The 17,781-nt window shown below is 37.5% G+C and overlaps 1 protein-coding gene across 1 annotated transcript in view; it reads left to right on the forward strand.

Moving 5' to 3' along the window:
* Positions 1-17,781, forward strand: part of LOC145779080 (uncharacterized) — a 43,953-nt gene that overhangs the window by 9,798 nt on the left and 16,374 nt on the right. The window contains exons 3-7 of the mRNA XM_082590651.1: positions 138-190; positions 475-561; positions 5,600-5,721; positions 9,479-9,600; positions 12,109-12,142. Coding sequence (XP_082446777.1) covers positions 138-190; positions 475-561; positions 5,600-5,721; positions 9,479-9,600; positions 12,109-12,142 — 418 coding nt within the window. The remainder of the gene's footprint in view (positions 1-137; positions 191-474; positions 562-5,599; positions 5,722-9,478; positions 9,601-12,108; positions 12,143-17,781) is intronic.

The following is a 17,781-nucleotide window of genomic DNA, read 5'->3' on the forward strand; positions in this document are numbered from 1 at the left end:
GTTGTTTTTATAGAGATTGTTTGACTTGCGAAAAGCATGATTTTAGTTTGTTCAATGTTTCCAGTACTGTTTTAATTTTTTAGACTAGGCTAGCTGTGATCCATTACAAGGTATTTATGATAACTGTGTTTGCTTAGGAATTGCAAGAGTTTCAAGTCCGAAACATCTTCAGGAATAAAGCATTAGAAAAGTAAGTTAATAAATGCATCATGCATACACCATCTCTCTTTGCTTCAAAAAAGCCTGGTTGAAAGTCGACTTGTGTTGTTACGTATATTGCTAGCACACCTGCGTAATAGCTTGGGTTGACGCTGTTTTGTGGTCTGTAGCAATGGTGTAGTATTAGCTTCTTTTAAACAGAAAAGTTTGTTATTATTGATTGTAGTGAGATTTAAACGATCAGCTGACTTTTTTATATCTCAAAACCGCTTGTATTAATCTGCGTTATCATGTACACACGTGTTTTTTCTGCAGGAAGTTTTTGGAAAAGTTGAGAAATCTTTCGATTAATGCTCAAGAAAGTAATACCAACCAGAGAAGTAAAGGCTACGATCAAAACAGGTACATGTCAAAACTAGCTGCTACCCAACTAGCAAAATTTATCCTTTTTACTCTGATTCAACATCCGCAAATGTTACTGGCTAATAAGGCCGATTTTGCTGGCTGGGTGGTTGCCAAGCAAGTCTGTGGAGTGTGAGTCATTGGAAAAAATGTTGATTCTGACTCCGGCTTGATACAAGACGACGAAGAATTAAATTTTTGGTTACAATCTTTTTTTGAACACATATAGCCTATTGTTTCTTGTTCGCCGTATTGCGCTCTAAAACTTTACCAGAAATTATAAGTGTTTTTTTTTGTCAATTTCTGTACAAGTCCCCATTTGAATTTCGATCACAACTTAAAGTGAAATTAAACTTTACAAAAATGAAAAAGGACAAAATGCACAAAAATCTGACAACTCTAAAAAATCTGGCAACACTGAAGCTTAAGTTGGAGTTGGCCTGTTATGCACCGAGGATTCGGAGTCGTATATTTTTCGCCCGAGTCCACAGCCGTGCCTTGTAATAACGTTACTTCTCACAAAGACGCTTCAGAGCGGCTACAATTTCTCTACCACAAAGTTTCGATGAGTGCTTTGCCATTGGAACATGTAGTCCGAACCGAATTTATTCCTTCTATACGAAGATTGTTATTCATTGTTTTGTGTTCTAATGGCGTATCTGAGTCATATACACCGGTACATGGGGCGTTCTATCCATTGAACCTAGTGAATGCCATAGGAAGTATCATGTTGTTATATTTGAACCAGTCAAGTCTTTAGCCCCGATAGCTCAGTTGGTTGAGCGTTCGACTTTACAAACGAAGAGACGACAAGATCAAGCGTCGTTGGTTCGACTCTGGGACTGTGCGCCTGAGCAACGCATTTCAAGGGTAGCTCTTCATTCAGCGGCACCTGGTGGATGACGTAGCCGGTCGTTTGGTCGACAGACATTTGGTCGACAGGACATTTGGTCGACAGGACATTTGGTCGACAGGACATTTGGTCGACAGGACATTTGGGTTAGGTTAGGGTTAGAGCTAGAGTTAGGGTTAGGTTAGGGTTAAAGTTAGTTAACTAACCCTAAAATGAATGGTTCTGTCGACCTAACGTCCTGTCGACCAAATGTCTTGTCGACCAAATGTCTTGTCGACCAAATGTCTGTCGACCAAGTGACCGGTTACCGTGGATGAAACAATTCACAGATAACAACAATTCAACACATGCGGAAACTTCGCTCTCTCAATCTCGGTGACGGGCCTGTGTTAGTGGATCAAAGCCACTACAAGTATGCGAAACTGCCAGGATTAAGCTCAGCCAGAAGCTTTCTCAGTCCGAGAATAAAAATTCAATCAATCAAGACAATGTGCTGATACTGTTGGAGAGCCAGCATACAGTCAGGTAGCATTCTTTTGCCGTTTTTTATTTGCTTTTTGGAAAAATTATTCAGTTCATTTCATAGTGTTTGCTTATCAAATACGAAGACAACTTTTCTTCTCGTGAGAGCTTTCAATAAGAAGAACCGTGAACGTTTTATTTTAGTTGCATATTTTTTGCAATCCCAAACTCTAATTTTTGAAATTATTTTGTCTAAAATATTTTTGAAACCAGCAAAATATTCATCTATAAGTTGGAATCATGCCGAAGAGCCATTCTACAGTCTCGCGTTAATTCCTGGGTTGTTCGTTTACATTTCTACAAATATAGACCGATCATGATTGGCGAGTGCGCTTGCATCGACGTAGTCAATGCGAAAATAACTCGGAATCATGACTATGTTGTTGTGACTCATCGTTCCATAGTGAAGAATTTATAGCTTTAGAAACTGATTGTTGTTAAAATTTTAATGCCAAACTTATTCCATAAGCGGCTATCCTTTCAGAAAGTGACCAAAAAAAATGATTCACCTTTTTAAGGTGTACCACAAAGTGTGTGTGCTTAGTATTGGGGTGATTCATTGTTGTTGTTTTTTTCTGGTATTGCCCACGATGGAAGTTTGAATCGAGGTATAAAACTTCAAAAATATAGCAATTTATTCACTTGAGTCTCTTTTTCAACGTTTCTGAATACAAATAGTTAGCTTGCGAAGGAAAATTTGCAATATGACATTGTGACACGACATTGAACGTGTATGTGTTTTCAAGCTTTTCTGTTTAGCATTTGTCATCAAATTAAAGCTAAACTTATTAGTAAGGTTTTAACCAACTTAAAATGCGACCACTTGAACTGTACTAAAAATGGAGGCAGGTCGCTCACTACAACAAGCAACACAAAATAGAGAACAGCCCGAGGATGGAACACACCAACAAAGTAATTATTGAAATAAGGTTCAACGTGCATAGAAACAACGTAAAACAACATATTATAACAACATTTACATCAATCAAATATTCGAAACACGCCTTATTTTATAATAATACACAAGTTTGTGCCAAAGTCATGTAAATGTTTTAATTGCTTTTGTTCAAAACCCATTCCACGAAATATCCGTCATTTGCGTCAGAACTTAGAGCAAACCTGACCCTCATCTCCAAACCTCCAAGCCAAGCATAGCTTATGTGATGCCAGCAACTGCAAGGTCATTTAAATAAGCAGCTGCAGTCTGTACCAAGTCAAACTGTCTGATGTGCACCCTGTTCATATACCTGTTCATAACTGTCTGATGTGCACCCTGTTCCTGAACACAAATTGGCATTGTGAAAAAAAGGAGCAATACAGAGTTACGCTGTATTTCTTTTGGCTGCTGACTTTACATTGCGACTATTCTATAGTTTATTGACATAATTTTCTTGCGTTTGCGGCCACTGCATGTCACGTTGGTAAATCCAGGCACAGCAGCCAATGGATTGTGTGTTCATGGAGCGCTGTGAGGTCCTCATATATGTCCTGGGGTCGATATATAGGACATTGGTAGATAATGTGGTAACAGTTTGAAAATCTGAGCCACATGCACAAGACGATGAGTCGGCGAGGTCCCATTGAAACATGTTGTTGTTGAAACGGCCCACCCCAAGTTCGCAAGCGATTGAGTTTCACCCATTCCTTCTGAGGTAGTTCTGCTCCGGGTGGAGTGTTGTTATTGGAAAGGACTGCAAATTAAATTGGTCTCGCGACTTCTTTCCATTCATTGTTTCAAATTCAGAAATGTTGGAGTTGCAGATAGGTGCAGCATGGCCGGAAAAGGGACGTCGAGATTTCAAGCACTGGGGCCTTTGAAAGTGCGAGTTTAGGACAATCTGGTTGAAGAGGTGGTCATCGACATAATAACGGACTTTCATGATGGCAATAGAAAGTAAAACGACTAAAATTTCGAAATCGCAATTATGAAATCATACTATATATATAAAGGCAGAACTGCTGTTTTGTTGTTATGAATTCGTTCCACCATTAATTGCCCAACAACCAAGTAAACTCTGCAAAAAATTTAAATAGGCCTAGCAAACACGTGACAGGTCCATGGTTTGAGAAGCAATTTCGTTGACAGAATCCCCCACGTCACAACCTGAAACCTTTTATAATGCGCTTAATTTGCTTATAGAGTTTTTTGTCTAATTTTAGATTTTCGAAAGTGCTTCTTTTTTATTAAATAGTTTGTGTCATTGTTTTCTGAAATACATTCAACAGCTTCCGATTATCTCTATAATGAAGAATTGCTTAGTCTTGTTGTTTCGTCTCTTTGGCTCTCACGACACAGCTAGCAAAACCGATGTTGAATCAATGTAAAAAGGTCAGGTTTTGCTGGCTGGGGATATGTTGCCTCAAGAGGATGCATTTTTGCTGTGTTGGTTTTTAACTGCTTTTGATGTGAACTGAGGCTTGAAATTGCGGTTCTGTTTTTTTTTTCTGTGAACAAACCTTTTGTTGAAATCCATTCTAGTGTTAGTGTCACTGTGACCTCAAATCAAAACCAGTGATCCAGAAGTAAATTTGTGAGGTATGCAAGCGAAACGCAGCCATTGGTTACGTAACAATACAATGTGACAAGATTGTTTGTGTCTTTTGTAACTTGGCACATGAGTAGAGATAGTTTGGATACTGAGAAATGCTGCAAACCTGATAGTTTACCCGGTTAACTGGATTGTAAACTGTGATTATTATCCAGCTATATTTTCCCCAAAGTTTATCGTAGCTATACCGTAAGTCGATTTCAGAACTTTCTAGTTGTAACAAACTTTTGTGGTAAATATGCACACGCCCACTAGAATGTGGAAATAACACTACTGTAGTTTCAATACTCGCTGCTTCTGCAAAGCTCATGTTTTGTGAAGCTCAATGCATCACTTGCACTACTGTGTCAAGTTTTGTTAACTTCCCCAAAAGAGCATGCGGCTGTGTCTATGGCAGGACATTTGAAGACATGCCTGACGGTGGACACGAAGATTGGCTTCCTTGTCTTACCGTCCATTTAATCAAAATCTTCAACTACCGACATAATAATTAAAAATAATCATCGGCACATCACCACAAACAAACGCAACTATGTTCAGCTGTTCCGAAAGCATTTTTTTAACTCAAGCCGCTAAAAAATTCACAGAGGTATTTGGACGACTCAATCGAACATGTGACAGCATGCACTGTTGCCATAGCAATAACAATACCATAGCAAACGTTTTTAACAGTTCACAACCATGCTAGTTAATCTTTTTTTTTTATTGATTCACATCTACAGACGTTGAATCATTCTAAAAAAAGGATAAATTGACTGAGCTGGGAACTACACTTCAAATACAACTCATCGGAATGTCGATGACGTAGGCTATTGTGTTGGTGAAAATTTCCACCTATCGAGCGGAAGCTCCTCTCAAGTCAGGAAACCTTGTTTTTCATTAATTCAACGTCCGCAAAGGCTTGCTAGGTTCTTTCCAAAACCTCTTATTATCATGTGACAACAATGCAACTTACGAATTTCAAGCCGAAGCATCAAGCATGAACGGAAATTTTTATAACTTTCCGCTTTGCTTCTCAGGCAATGATATTCGTTTTGTGAACTTGCTAGCTTGGAACGTTCAAGATTTGTAAAAAAAAAACTTCAGTTTGTATCGCATGTTATATTTTTTTCAGAGAGCAAAACATGTTTGGACGAAACGGTGGCAGACCACAGGCTGTAGGTTTCCCCCCTGTAACGAGAAGGCCTCAAAACAATGCACAAGATAGACCTGCTTTGCCTCCACAAAGACTACCAGGCATGGTGACGTTTTATTTTGTATCTTTCAAGCGAAGCAATCATGAGTTCATTGAAACAACTAAAGCCCCTCTTCAAATGACTTTATGATGTCATTAACTAGAGATGTACCGATATATCGGTATCGGCATCGGTATCGGTGATATCGGCCATTTTTTGAGTATCGGTATCGGCATCGGTATCGGTAAAATTTGGCCGATACTGTGGCCGATACTAAACATGTAAAAAAAGGCGTTTGCTGGGGATTTTCTGCAGAAGCAAAGATATTATATAGATTTTTTAAAGTAGTAACTAACATCACATTGATGTAGAAAAATAACAACCTGTTCAAATTTTTGATACCTCACACTCCCATGACTTCATGCCCGCACCTTTTGGCATTGTTTGCTTACAGTGATTCTTTCACTCAAACAAAACCTTTTGTTTCAGCAGTTTTGCATTGTTCGATTCTTAAGTTGTGAAGGAGACACAATTTCTCCAATATTTATCATTCTTTTCTTTGTGTTTCTTTTTTACTCTCAGCAGAGGATAAAACCAGGCCAAGACTAGCCAGGTAGCAAAAATGTACTTTTGCATCGTTTTTACGTTGCTAAACGTTTAAAAAACCCATATAACTTGGTTGTTTTTAGTAAGCTGGTTTTATCAGTTTGTGATTTAATTTCCACCTTTCGTTGTAATAAACTCACCAAGCTTAAACAATGTCATGGCAGAGTAAGTAGGCGCAAAATAATAGCAATGGGACTACGAATCCTCACTAAACAAATCAATAAATGGTCTTGTTGCGCCTAAGATGACAACCTCATTGTGAAGAAAGGAGTGTTCTTCCCGGCTATCAGCACAAGGCTGAGCACTCACTAGTATACAGAGCTGTTGCGATTCGCTAACCATAACGGTGTAGCTTCCACGCTAGCCATTTAGACCATCCAATCAACTATATGTTTCTCGGCAGCCGTTTTATAGCAAGAATTGACATCGACAAGAATTGAAATGGCTAGTGTACGCCCGGACAGCAGAATAACTAACTTTTATGATTTAATTTAGGGTACTTTTAACAGAACATTTTTGCACGTAAAGCATTAAATTACCACTTTGGGCCCATAATTTCTTTGCAAAGCACCCGATTACCTTTCTGGGCCCTTTTGCTAGATTACGGCCCCCCTAAAGAATAACAACTTTAATGCTTGAAATCAGTCGTTTAGGATGGTTTTAACCAAACATTTTTGCGGGTAAATTATAAAACCACAATTTCAGGCCACCCCAACAAACACAGGCTTGGGCCATCAAGGATACACCGTACCCTTCGTACCCCCCTCTCATAGGCCTTGGTCATCTTAGGTCAACAAGACCATTTTGATTAGTTTAGTGAAAATTCGTAGTTCCATTGCTTTCATTTTGAGCCTATCTATTCTGCCATGACATTGTTTAAGCTTGGTGAGTTTATTACAACGAAAGGTGGAAATTTAATCAAAAACTGATAGAACCAGCTTACTAAAAACAACCAAGTTACATGGGTTTTTTAACCGTTTAGCAATGTAAAAACGATGCAAAAGTATACATTTTTGCTACCTGGGTAGTCTTGGCCTGGCAAAAGCTTTTCAACCGCACGACAAGCGCCATTAGGTCGCACATTACTTGTCGAATAGTTTTTGTACGACTACGCAAATCACTTGGTTTACATTTTACATCTTATTATCAATTATGATAGCCTATTTGGAAAGTTTGCGCAAACACTTTATTAATTTTTCAGAAACCCCAATTATGATGTACAGTAATGTTTCTTCCCTCATACCCCAGTCCTCAATTACGGTGGTCTTTCATTACTAAAACCTACTATTATGACTTACTTTTCAACCACAAATCAAAAACCCTACTAAAATTTGGCAAGACGCACGAGATCGATCAAACTGGAACATCATTGTACATCGAGGGCTGTATCAGCCATGATACCTACAGAGAGACTATTATGACACAACAATGTGGTTGAGATTGGATTCTTGAATCTTTAATAAATTATGCCAATTGAAAGCTTTTTTAATAGTTTTTTGCAAATAAGGTAAAGCTTAGCATTTGATATAATTCCTTGCAAATACCAAAATTGTTTCTTTTTGTAACACCAAAGTATCGGCCAAAATATCGGTATCAGTATCGGTATCGGCCTAAAAAAGTGATATCGGTATCGGGATCGGTATCGGCCAAAATATTGGTATCGGTACATCTCTATCATTAACCATGTCCATGGCATGAATAGTAATCAATTTACTTTGAAAGCGATTTGTCGATGCCATTTGTAACAATGGAGCAAATTTATAAAGTCCGGGTCCATGGTTCATTTGTTTGTCAGACTCGTTTTATTGTTTAAAAGCAGTTAAAACCACACAGCTGCGTCCAAGTCTTTCTTGCTTTTACAACTCAATTTCCCAACTTTATGCTTTTTATGACTTTCCAGAAGTCATATTTGTCGTCATCAGGTTTGAACCTGGTGGCATGAACTTTAAATCAAGTGAACGGGTAGGCAAGAAATCCAATATTCGTGCCAAGCTTGTCATTAAGTATCTTGCTGAAGATACAGCCACATTCTCTTAAAGCGGTGTCAAGCCGGTGCCCTTTCGAGTGTCATACAAGTGCTTTCACTACTCGGCTATGTAGCCGACATATGGGGTTTGTGTACTCACATTTTGTCGGTCATATTAATGGCACATACCATGCTCATTAGGTTGTGTAAATATAGAAGTATAATGCTCGCAAATACGTAATAGATTTTTTTTATACCTTATCGTTTTATTTGAAAAAATTTACTTATTTTCAACTGGAAAGAGCATTGTTGCAATAGGTATCGGAGTTGGATCAGTTATAATAGTAATTGAGACTTTTTGTTATGTAATTGCAATTTCACAAAAATTTAGTCCAAATCACAATTTCAGTTGAAAACTTGCGCCCATGATATCAGTACTTTAGTTTAGCCGCTAAATGGGGTTCAAAAGGGACTTGCAATTTAATCTTAATCAAACGCAATTCTGCTTGTCTTTGATAAAGTCGAAACATTTAATATTTGCAATTGAAAGTGTAATTGTAGTTATTAATTACATTTGGAATTAACTCTAATTTGAAAATTCCAGATGTATGTAATTAAAAATTTTGATGGTGTAATTGTAATGTAATGGAACTAAAAATTATGTAATTGATCCAATTCTGATGATAGGTATACCATAGCTACCTGGATAATGGATATGCGGTCTGATTTAAAATTTTGATTATTGCTACTATCTCCATGAAATTTTCTAAGATTTTTTTTCTTTCGGTGACTCGTAATGCTATGCTTTTTGTTGCGTTAGGGAAGCAGTAGAAAAAAAAACTTGAATATTAGGGAGTGGTTAGCTCTCTGACTGAAATTTTAAGTTGTAAATTATCTTTCATCGTATCTTTCAAATTATTTTTCAACGCTTGATGATGTTAACACCTATTTTGTTACTTGGAGAAGACAGGAAAGAAGACGTTGAAATAGAATTTTTAGAACATTTCATTCAGACAGTTACCAAAACTTGACTAAATCTAGAAGATTCTGCAAAACGTGAAAAATCAGGCCGTATCTCTAGGTAGCCATGGGTATGCCTAATTGCCTATGTACGTTTAACTGTTAAAAGAAGCCGATCGATTTTTGCCTATATGAAACTATGATTCCAATTTTTGTAACTCTAAGGGGGTAAGTTCAAATGTTGTGGATGTAAAATGACACCATGCTCTGTTAATATTTCTTTCAGGTGCAAACATAAGAACGAGTTATAACTCCCAATACCCCACGCAACCCAATTTACCGGAACAGTATAACCCTGATGACGAATTTGATGACGAATGGGATGATGACGATATCGATGACCCCACTGTAAGTACGAACCTTGGCAGGCGTCTCCAGTCTGTGACATCCACACTAGATTCATACAGCAAAATCCGTCATTTTTACATTGATTCAACCTCTGCAGACATTGAATCAATGTAAAAATGACTGATTTTGCTGTCTAGGGAAAAAGCTAGTGTTATAAATATACAATAAGGGAATTTAAAAAAAAGTAAAGGACTGAATTAAATATAGTTATCACTCTCTACCTTTCACAGCCTGTTTCACGCTAAAAGGAGGATCATCAGAAGGTCCTTATTCAAATTCTGATGATCCTCCTTTTAGGGTGAAGCAGGCTGTAAAGGGTTTAGAGCAGTGGTTCTTAACCTTTTTTCTATCAAGCCTCCCTTCAATAATGGTCATGTGCCTCGCGCCCCCTAGATTTTAAATAAGTATCATACTAAAAAAATTGCATTTTTGTCTGTTTATTGTACACATCAGCGAGATACTTGACACTGCTTCTTAGCGACTATATTTTTAACGCAAGGTTTAACTCCAGAGAGTGAACAATGTAAGTCTCTTTCAACTCTCAGCCTGTTTCTGTACTTGGTCTTGAAAGCAACGAGAGCAGAAAATGCAGCTTCACAAAGACTGCAACTAGGCTGGGGATAGGCCACTGAGCTAAGAACTCATGTGACCTGATAAGGTGATCGAGCATTAAATAAAAGCGTAAAAAAGCAACCGAGCATTAAGCAATTAAAACAGGCCATTAGTAGGCCTACCGGTAATATTTAGTAAGGTGATCGAGCATTAAGTAAGTAAAACTGTAAAAAAGCAATTTAAACAAAAAAGTAAAAATGAAGCAGCGTCGAGAAAATTTGATAAATCTGAAGGAGTTCAGCGCAAAAATTGTTTTGTAAAGTTCTGATCTAACTAATAAAGCAAGAATTACTGAATACAATATAAAATAAGATAAAGTACAAAATATTACGAACAGCACAGGTCCTAGGACATTAAAGTAATTAAAAAATTGAAACTGTTGTAGAGCTCGCGCCCGCCTGAGAGATGTTTCACGCCCCCCCGGTTAAGAACCACTGGTTTAGAGAGTAATAACTATATTTGATTTAATTTGCTCTACTTGGCTTTGTGCTTGGCATTGAGCACTTTTTGTATTAATAGCATTTATTGTTCAATAAGGGACTGTATGAATATCATATACGGTAACATTTTTGTGAGGGTCATTAAAACAATCATATTATGTTGCGTTACACACGTTGGTAAAAAACATGTTTGTTAGGATAAGGGAAAAAGGTGACCATGGCATGATGTGATATTTTTGCAGTCTACCCTTTGCATAAAAATTTTATTCTTGCGATTTGTATTTTGTTGCTGCCTAGGTATTCTACGTAACTTTCTTCCAGAAGCATAATCGTCTTATCATTTATGGCCTGCGCTTTTATTGTGTTGAAGTTTTTCATTTTTAATTTTGTAAGCTGTAGCCTGCCATTTTACTCCTCTCTCCTCTGTCATACTTTTGCCATGGACCCCAAAACCAGTTATTTCAAAAGCTGCTGGGTTTGCAAAACTAGTGTGGGAATGTTACAAACTTAACCAGCAATTCTGTTTATTGAGGTTATTTTCGACTTCGTCACATTTTTAAACGCACATCTCAAATTCTAAGCATCAGAAGGGATTGTAAAAATTCGTAAAACATTGTAATACGAACAGAACATGTAAAGGAGTTCCATGGGTTAGAGGTTTTAACGAGGGTTTCCGGGCTTTTTTTTGAGAATTAATTTCTTGCTTCAGTAATCAGTGTATTGATGCATCATTCTGATTTTTTTAACACACTCCAAGCTGGCCAGTTAGTTAAACAACAGGCTATTTCTGACTGTACCTTTTGTAATAACCGTTAATTTGTTGAAGTACCTGATTACTTTTTGAAGTGCAATAACGAAATATTGGATTTTCCTACAAGCAATTTGTGATTTCTAAACTTTTGTTGATGGGGGTTTCTTGACAAAAGCGAAAATAAATCAGGGGTTCCGCGATGACAAAAACGTTGAAAAAAGTTGTTCTAATCCATTGCTTATCAGCCAGTTAAACATTCAATGATTTGAAATGAAGTGAAGTGAAGAAAACACACACGTTCGACAATATTAATCTAGTTCTACTGGAAGACTTCTAATTTATTTTATTTTTAAAATTTTGTTTATCTAGTTATGTTTTTTGTTTCTGCATGTAGTTGTAGATTGTCGAACAATATCATCAATCGCTGGATTGTGGCCATTGCCCGATCTTTAAAGAAGGCGTTTGGTCTCCACAAAAGTTTGGTTGTTGAATTCTCATAAAAGCAATTGTTGATTTTGAATTTTAGATAATATTCGCCAAAATAGCAACTTCACCGACATATAGCATGGTCAAAGATCAGGTCTCGTTAAGTGTTTTGTTTATTTGTACTTAAGGGCATGTTGGACGATTGCTCTCATGTTAGAGTCTGACCTTGCATCTGAATAGCCGTATCATTATTAATCATAATGTTTTTGTGATTTGCAGTTCTATCAAAACAATGGGAGAGCCCTCCCTGCCGGTGAGTGATCGATTTGTGTGCAATATTTTTTTTTAAATAGTAACTGTTGCCGGCAGACGTCATGCATGTTTTCGCTATTGAATCTATTTTTGCCTATTCATCTCGAAATTTTCTGTTCTACCATCTCATGTCATAGTCATGGAATCAGTTGTCCACTGGGGCCATACATTTTTTTTATCAAAATCAAGTGTTGGTTATGAAAATGTAACATGACACGTTTTGCGTTCTCATGCGCATGCTCATCGATGTGCACTTCCCTATTTACTGACAACGAACAAACAATCTCTGTTCGTCACTTCTCGGGTGCAGATTAAGTTCCCTGGTTCCGGAGCCAATCTCAAGGTTTCGTTATGTGGCAATGACGTCATACGGCAAGAGCCTGTACATGATTCACGTTCGTTTTTAAAGCAATGGAACTCACGTTCTTCTTGCATGGTTCTTAGAATTAGATACTTACTCATCAAATCTGTTTATTTTTCATACTGTACCTTTGCTTGCTGCCCGAGCGTGCGGTGAGAGCCATGGGTTGTATTTTTAGCTGCACTTTAGGTTCACACTGTACGTGTATACAGTAAGTGGGGAGGGAGTGAATACAGACCGATGCGTTTGTGGTATCCTACATCGTCAGTTTACGTTTTGTTTTTATAGCTATAAATGTGTTACCATCAAAAATCAAGCTTTTTAAAACATCACCAGTTTAAAAACAAATTGGATACATGCGACAGTTTGCTTTAAAGATTCATTGAAAAGGTGGTAGCCACTTGAACATGAAAATTTTTTGCCTGAGCCACTGAAACCTTGTACCAATCAACCCCTCGTAAGCTCAAAAGTGGGGAAAAAACTATTAAGCTACGTTTTCTGTGGCGTGAAAAGCAGATGAAGCAAAGTAAATTAAGTGAAGGTTCGCCGTCGACAGCATGGTGTAACAGGTTAGGGCTTGAGAAGTAGTCGTTTCGATGACGCGGGTTCGATTCTCACCCCAGCCATATCTCTTTTTTCTTTTGTTCTAATTTGTAAACAAAATTCAAAGCAAGGATCAACTCTCTGGCTGAGTACTAGAAGGGCCACTATCACGGTAGCCACTTCCACGTCATGGGCAACGTAGCTTCCGGTGGATTCAAGGTTTCAGCGGCTGTGGCAGAATTCATTCATGTTAAAGTGGCTAGGCTACCCATTGAAAATGTTCTCCACACTAGGAAATTATTTTTCGCTCGTCTGAGAATTTGCGGATGGTTTGCATCTCAATGTGATTTGATTACTTTCGTTTTGTTCTTAGAAAATTGTAAGTATTTATATTAATCAATTTCATGGCAAACTTGCATCCTATAGTATACCAAAGAGCTGACACTTTACATTATGTCACACAAGGTGCCACAGCTGGCAAAGCAGATGTGAAAGATGTTTCACTTTGACTGCCAATATTGACTTTGCTTTGTTTGCCACTGCATATGAGTATATGGTTTGCGAGATAACTGCTTCCAATGTACGTTATTTCGATATCAGTTAACAGTGAAAGGAGGCAAGATACTCGTGACATTTTCATTTCTTGATAAGGATAAGACTTTGTACCTTCTCACAGATATGAGCAGCCTATTAATTGTTGTTGAATTTATGTTTTATGTGAGATAAATTTTTGAACAACATTTTGTGTGCATTAAGTTGCGAAATATAGTTTGCATTGTAATATCTAGTTCACAGTTGCTTTTTGATGCAAATAGAACCGTAGGCTAAGGAGATTGAAAGTAGAAAGATTTTCAGTCCAAACTTAGCAAGTCTAGAGTCAAGTTTCTACTGAGTCTAAATTTGAGTGCGACAAATGATTGGTATGTTAACCAGCAAACGCATTGCAGAGAGGCGTGTTGTAGTTTCTTTTTGTGTTAATTAAAGTTTGTTAAACAGTTGTATCTGTTTTTTTTATTAATTATTTTGAATAGCTACTTTTAGTTTACACTGGAATGAACGTTATTCGGTTCTAGCGACTGCAACAAACAAAACAAATCGATCTTGTAATCATGCCGCGTTTTTTCAAGAACAATTCAATTCAATTTATTTTTCATTGCTGGCGCGAACATTTACACATATATTTATAGTTTTATTTTTAAAAGAAATTCTTGTTGTGAATTAGTCATCGTCACATAAGAAACATCCGTTTGAACTGGACTACCCTTTGTACTTCTTCAATTTGCTAATGAACTATGTTTTTTCAACAATTTTGAATAATGTGGTTGTTTTGAATCCGTCTATTTGATTTGCGGAACTTGCGTTTTTGCTAGCAAGCTTTTGTGTCGTCATAAGATCACGTTGTTGCAGTTGGAAAGCGTAGTTGTGATTGCGTCACTTATATAATTGAAAACCGTTTTCATAAGGGAATAAGTTCATCTATACAAAGGGTCTCAAACACGCGGCCCACGGGCCGCGAGGACTTTTTAAGCTTTGAAATGATTAACAATTACAGTACATACTTTTTCCATAGATTTAGAAAGGTAAAATGCACTAAAATTGCTCAAAAGCTCTAAACATGACCATCAAACATCACACGACTTTTTAGTAAGCACTACTGTCGCGCCCATTTGATTGCGTGCGAGAAACTCATATTGTTATATAATCACATTGCCTATTCACTTATTGTGCTGTTATCGCAATAGTAATCTTGGTAGTAGCTGAAGTCAGATTTTCAAGGGTTTAGTTTTTGCCGCGCTTTTTGAAAGTTGATTGCAAGATTTTTAATCTTCAAGTCTCGTTTTGTTTGCGTTCCTTTTTGTTTTTCTTTTTCGTTTGCGTTCGTACAGTGTATTTTCATCTCTTTGTTCTTAATTCTTACTAGTTTTACTTGCGACCTAACGTTCTTGGTGTGTTTTTACTACCTTTTTTATTGCGTTTTAATTGTGTTATTTTCTTTATTGACTTCTCGTTGTGCATTGCGGCCTTCGGGTTAATTTACTAGTGTACATTTGGCTCTCAGAGCAATTTGAATTTGAGACCATTGCTCCATTAGTCTATACACTATATGTTGACCAGGAGTCCTTCAGCTTTGTACGTTTCGATTTTTAGGACATGACATAATTTCAGCCAGCAAATCAGCTCTTAGTGGCATTGATTTAACGTTGGCAGGCGTTGAAGTAATATAAATAAACAGTCTTACTTGCTGGCATTTTCATTTATGTATTGCTGCATCAATGTAGACAGTTTTTACTTTGACCCATTTAATCTGCAAGTTTTGTATTGGGGTCACATTAACTCGCAAACAATTCTGGTTTACATTGTTTCAAAAACCTGAAATCTGTTTGCTTTGTTCTTCTACTAGTTAAACAAGGTATTTGAGTAAGCCGCTTTTATGGTGGCGAAAGCTTTATCAAGAAATTATGGGGCACGGTTGCATCTAGTTGATGGACCCTTATAACTTATAAATTCCCGTTACGTTGAAAAGCAGGAACAGAGGTAGAGAGACATCAGCTTCTACGCTATTACTCAAAACCAAATCAGGAAATACTCATTTTACACCTTGCCACGCCGACCTCTTCTGTGCATTAAGGTTACATACTTTCACCTTATGTGCAGACTGGCTCATGTAACTAAAGAGGAAATTACAAGGCTCTACTGATCTAATTAATTAAAATATTTTCCGATCATTTGAGCAAGCCAAGTCTTGCCAGCCCTTGCAGTGAGATAGAGTTAGACTAAGAGGTGAGAGATGTATGCTAGAACCACACAACCCGAGCAATGGGTGTTCTGGGCTACAGCATCCGTAGAAAATTGACTTTGTTGCATTAGACTTGTTGTGCAGCATCACTGATCATCATTACGGCATTTAACGCAGTAAAAACTGCATGCACATCGCTGCGTGTTCAGTTGAAGTCGATCTTTGTATTGTACAGTATTATTAATCCTTGCAATCACTTTGTATGACATGTTTGTGACACAATTTTACGAATTACGAGCCTGTTTGGATTCCTGTTCAAAGAATTGTCATTGCTGCATCTATCGCATTGCTTTTAAGTGATCTAGATAGCTTTGTTAGTGGGATTTCATTTGTGTTAATGTTTTAAGCTCAGAATTACAGTTGAGGTGAAGCATAGTTTGTTTTACCATACAAGTTTAGCCGGCATGCTCTTACCATTTTTACAACAGTTTTGGAATCGAAGTTTTTTTAAGATGTAATTTTTTACAACCAAAACGTGCAAATAATTGGTAGACTGATTTGATGAGACTCATTATTAAAATAAATGGTCTTCTTTAACTTGACAAGGAATTGTCAAGTCGCAATGTTTCTTGACACCGTCGCTACGAACCTTACCAAAGGTGCGTGACTCTCGGATGCTAGGTATAAACGTTTTTTTGTAAGTTTGATAGGACACAGTTTTCGAGGGCATGTGCAATTGTGTGTGTTGCTGTGAACTTTGTCGACCCAGAGTAGCCGTAGCATTCCTCAAGCGTTAAGGGCACGTGCAGTAATACAGGTTTACTGCAGTCAAAATAGGCATCTTTGCGGCTGAGGTTTGGCTGAAGGTCAAATACACGTTTTTACGTGACATGACATTTATTGACCACTTGCCTAAACGGATGTATACACTGTATATATAAATCTTTTTATACTCATGGTTTCACTTGTCAGAAAACTGTTTGTACACTGATGGACGTGAACGAGCGTAGCCTACTTCAGATCTTGTAGTTGAAAGACTCCAGCCAGATTGGGATTAGTGAAATTTTCTAGATGTTATGAGCAATCACACTTCAAGTAGTTCTTCTATGAACTTCAGTCTAAACCAGTGTTTCCCAAACTATGGGTCGTGCAAAAATGATCCAAATGTTCTAAAATGAGAGTGTTGGAAATTATTATACAACTGAACATTGCTTTTTATTCTATTATTTTTTTTTTTAAATCCCAACATTGACTGGGTGTTTTCATTGTGCCTCCCTTGCCTCATTTCTTTGGCCTCTTTTGTCAAAATCTATTGCTTCATTAGCAGTTCCTTCAATAGTAATTCAAGGTAAACGCGAGTTATGCTGAAAATTCACAATTCAAGATTTCTAAACTTTTTTTCAAGCTCGAGTTCATTTTTCTGTGCTATCCTAATGTTGTGACGCCACAATGGAAGCGGTGCTATAAAACGTTGTCGAACAAAGTCAAAGACACATCTGAAGACGAAGCATCCGGAACATATGCGAAAAACGAGAGTATTATTTTAATCACAAAGAAGCGGTAGCCTATTGAAGCGAAGACGATTTGACTCAGCAACGAACCTGCGATACTTAGCCTCTAAGCAAACGAGCTCAAGTAAACCACTCTTCAACTGGTTGTCTGTGTCTTGGCTATAACAGGCATCAACGTCATCTTGTGCTGTTTCCGAGCCGAAGGTTGGCTGTTATTTGCTTCCACACGTCACGTTTCTCTGCTACTTTCTGTATATCTATCAGCAACCATAGGTTGAAAAAATAGTAGAGTACTAAAATTGTTTGTACAGGTTGTCTAAGTCTTGGGTCGCGAGATGTTCACCTAACTAAGATTTGGGTCGCGCTTAAAAAAGTTTGGGAACCACTGGTCTAACCTATTGGTTTTTTAAGACAGAAGAAATGAAATCTTTTGCTTAGTCAACAAAAACAGTTGTATATCTAGGAGAAACTAATTTTGGTGCACCACC

The sequence above is a fragment of the Aplidium turbinatum genome, chromosome 10, assembly GCF_918807975.1.
Source record: "Aplidium turbinatum chromosome 10, kaAplTurb1.1, whole genome shotgun sequence".
In the NCBI taxonomy this organism is placed as follows: Eukaryota; Metazoa; Chordata; class Ascidiacea; order Aplousobranchia; family Polyclinidae; genus Aplidium; species Aplidium turbinatum.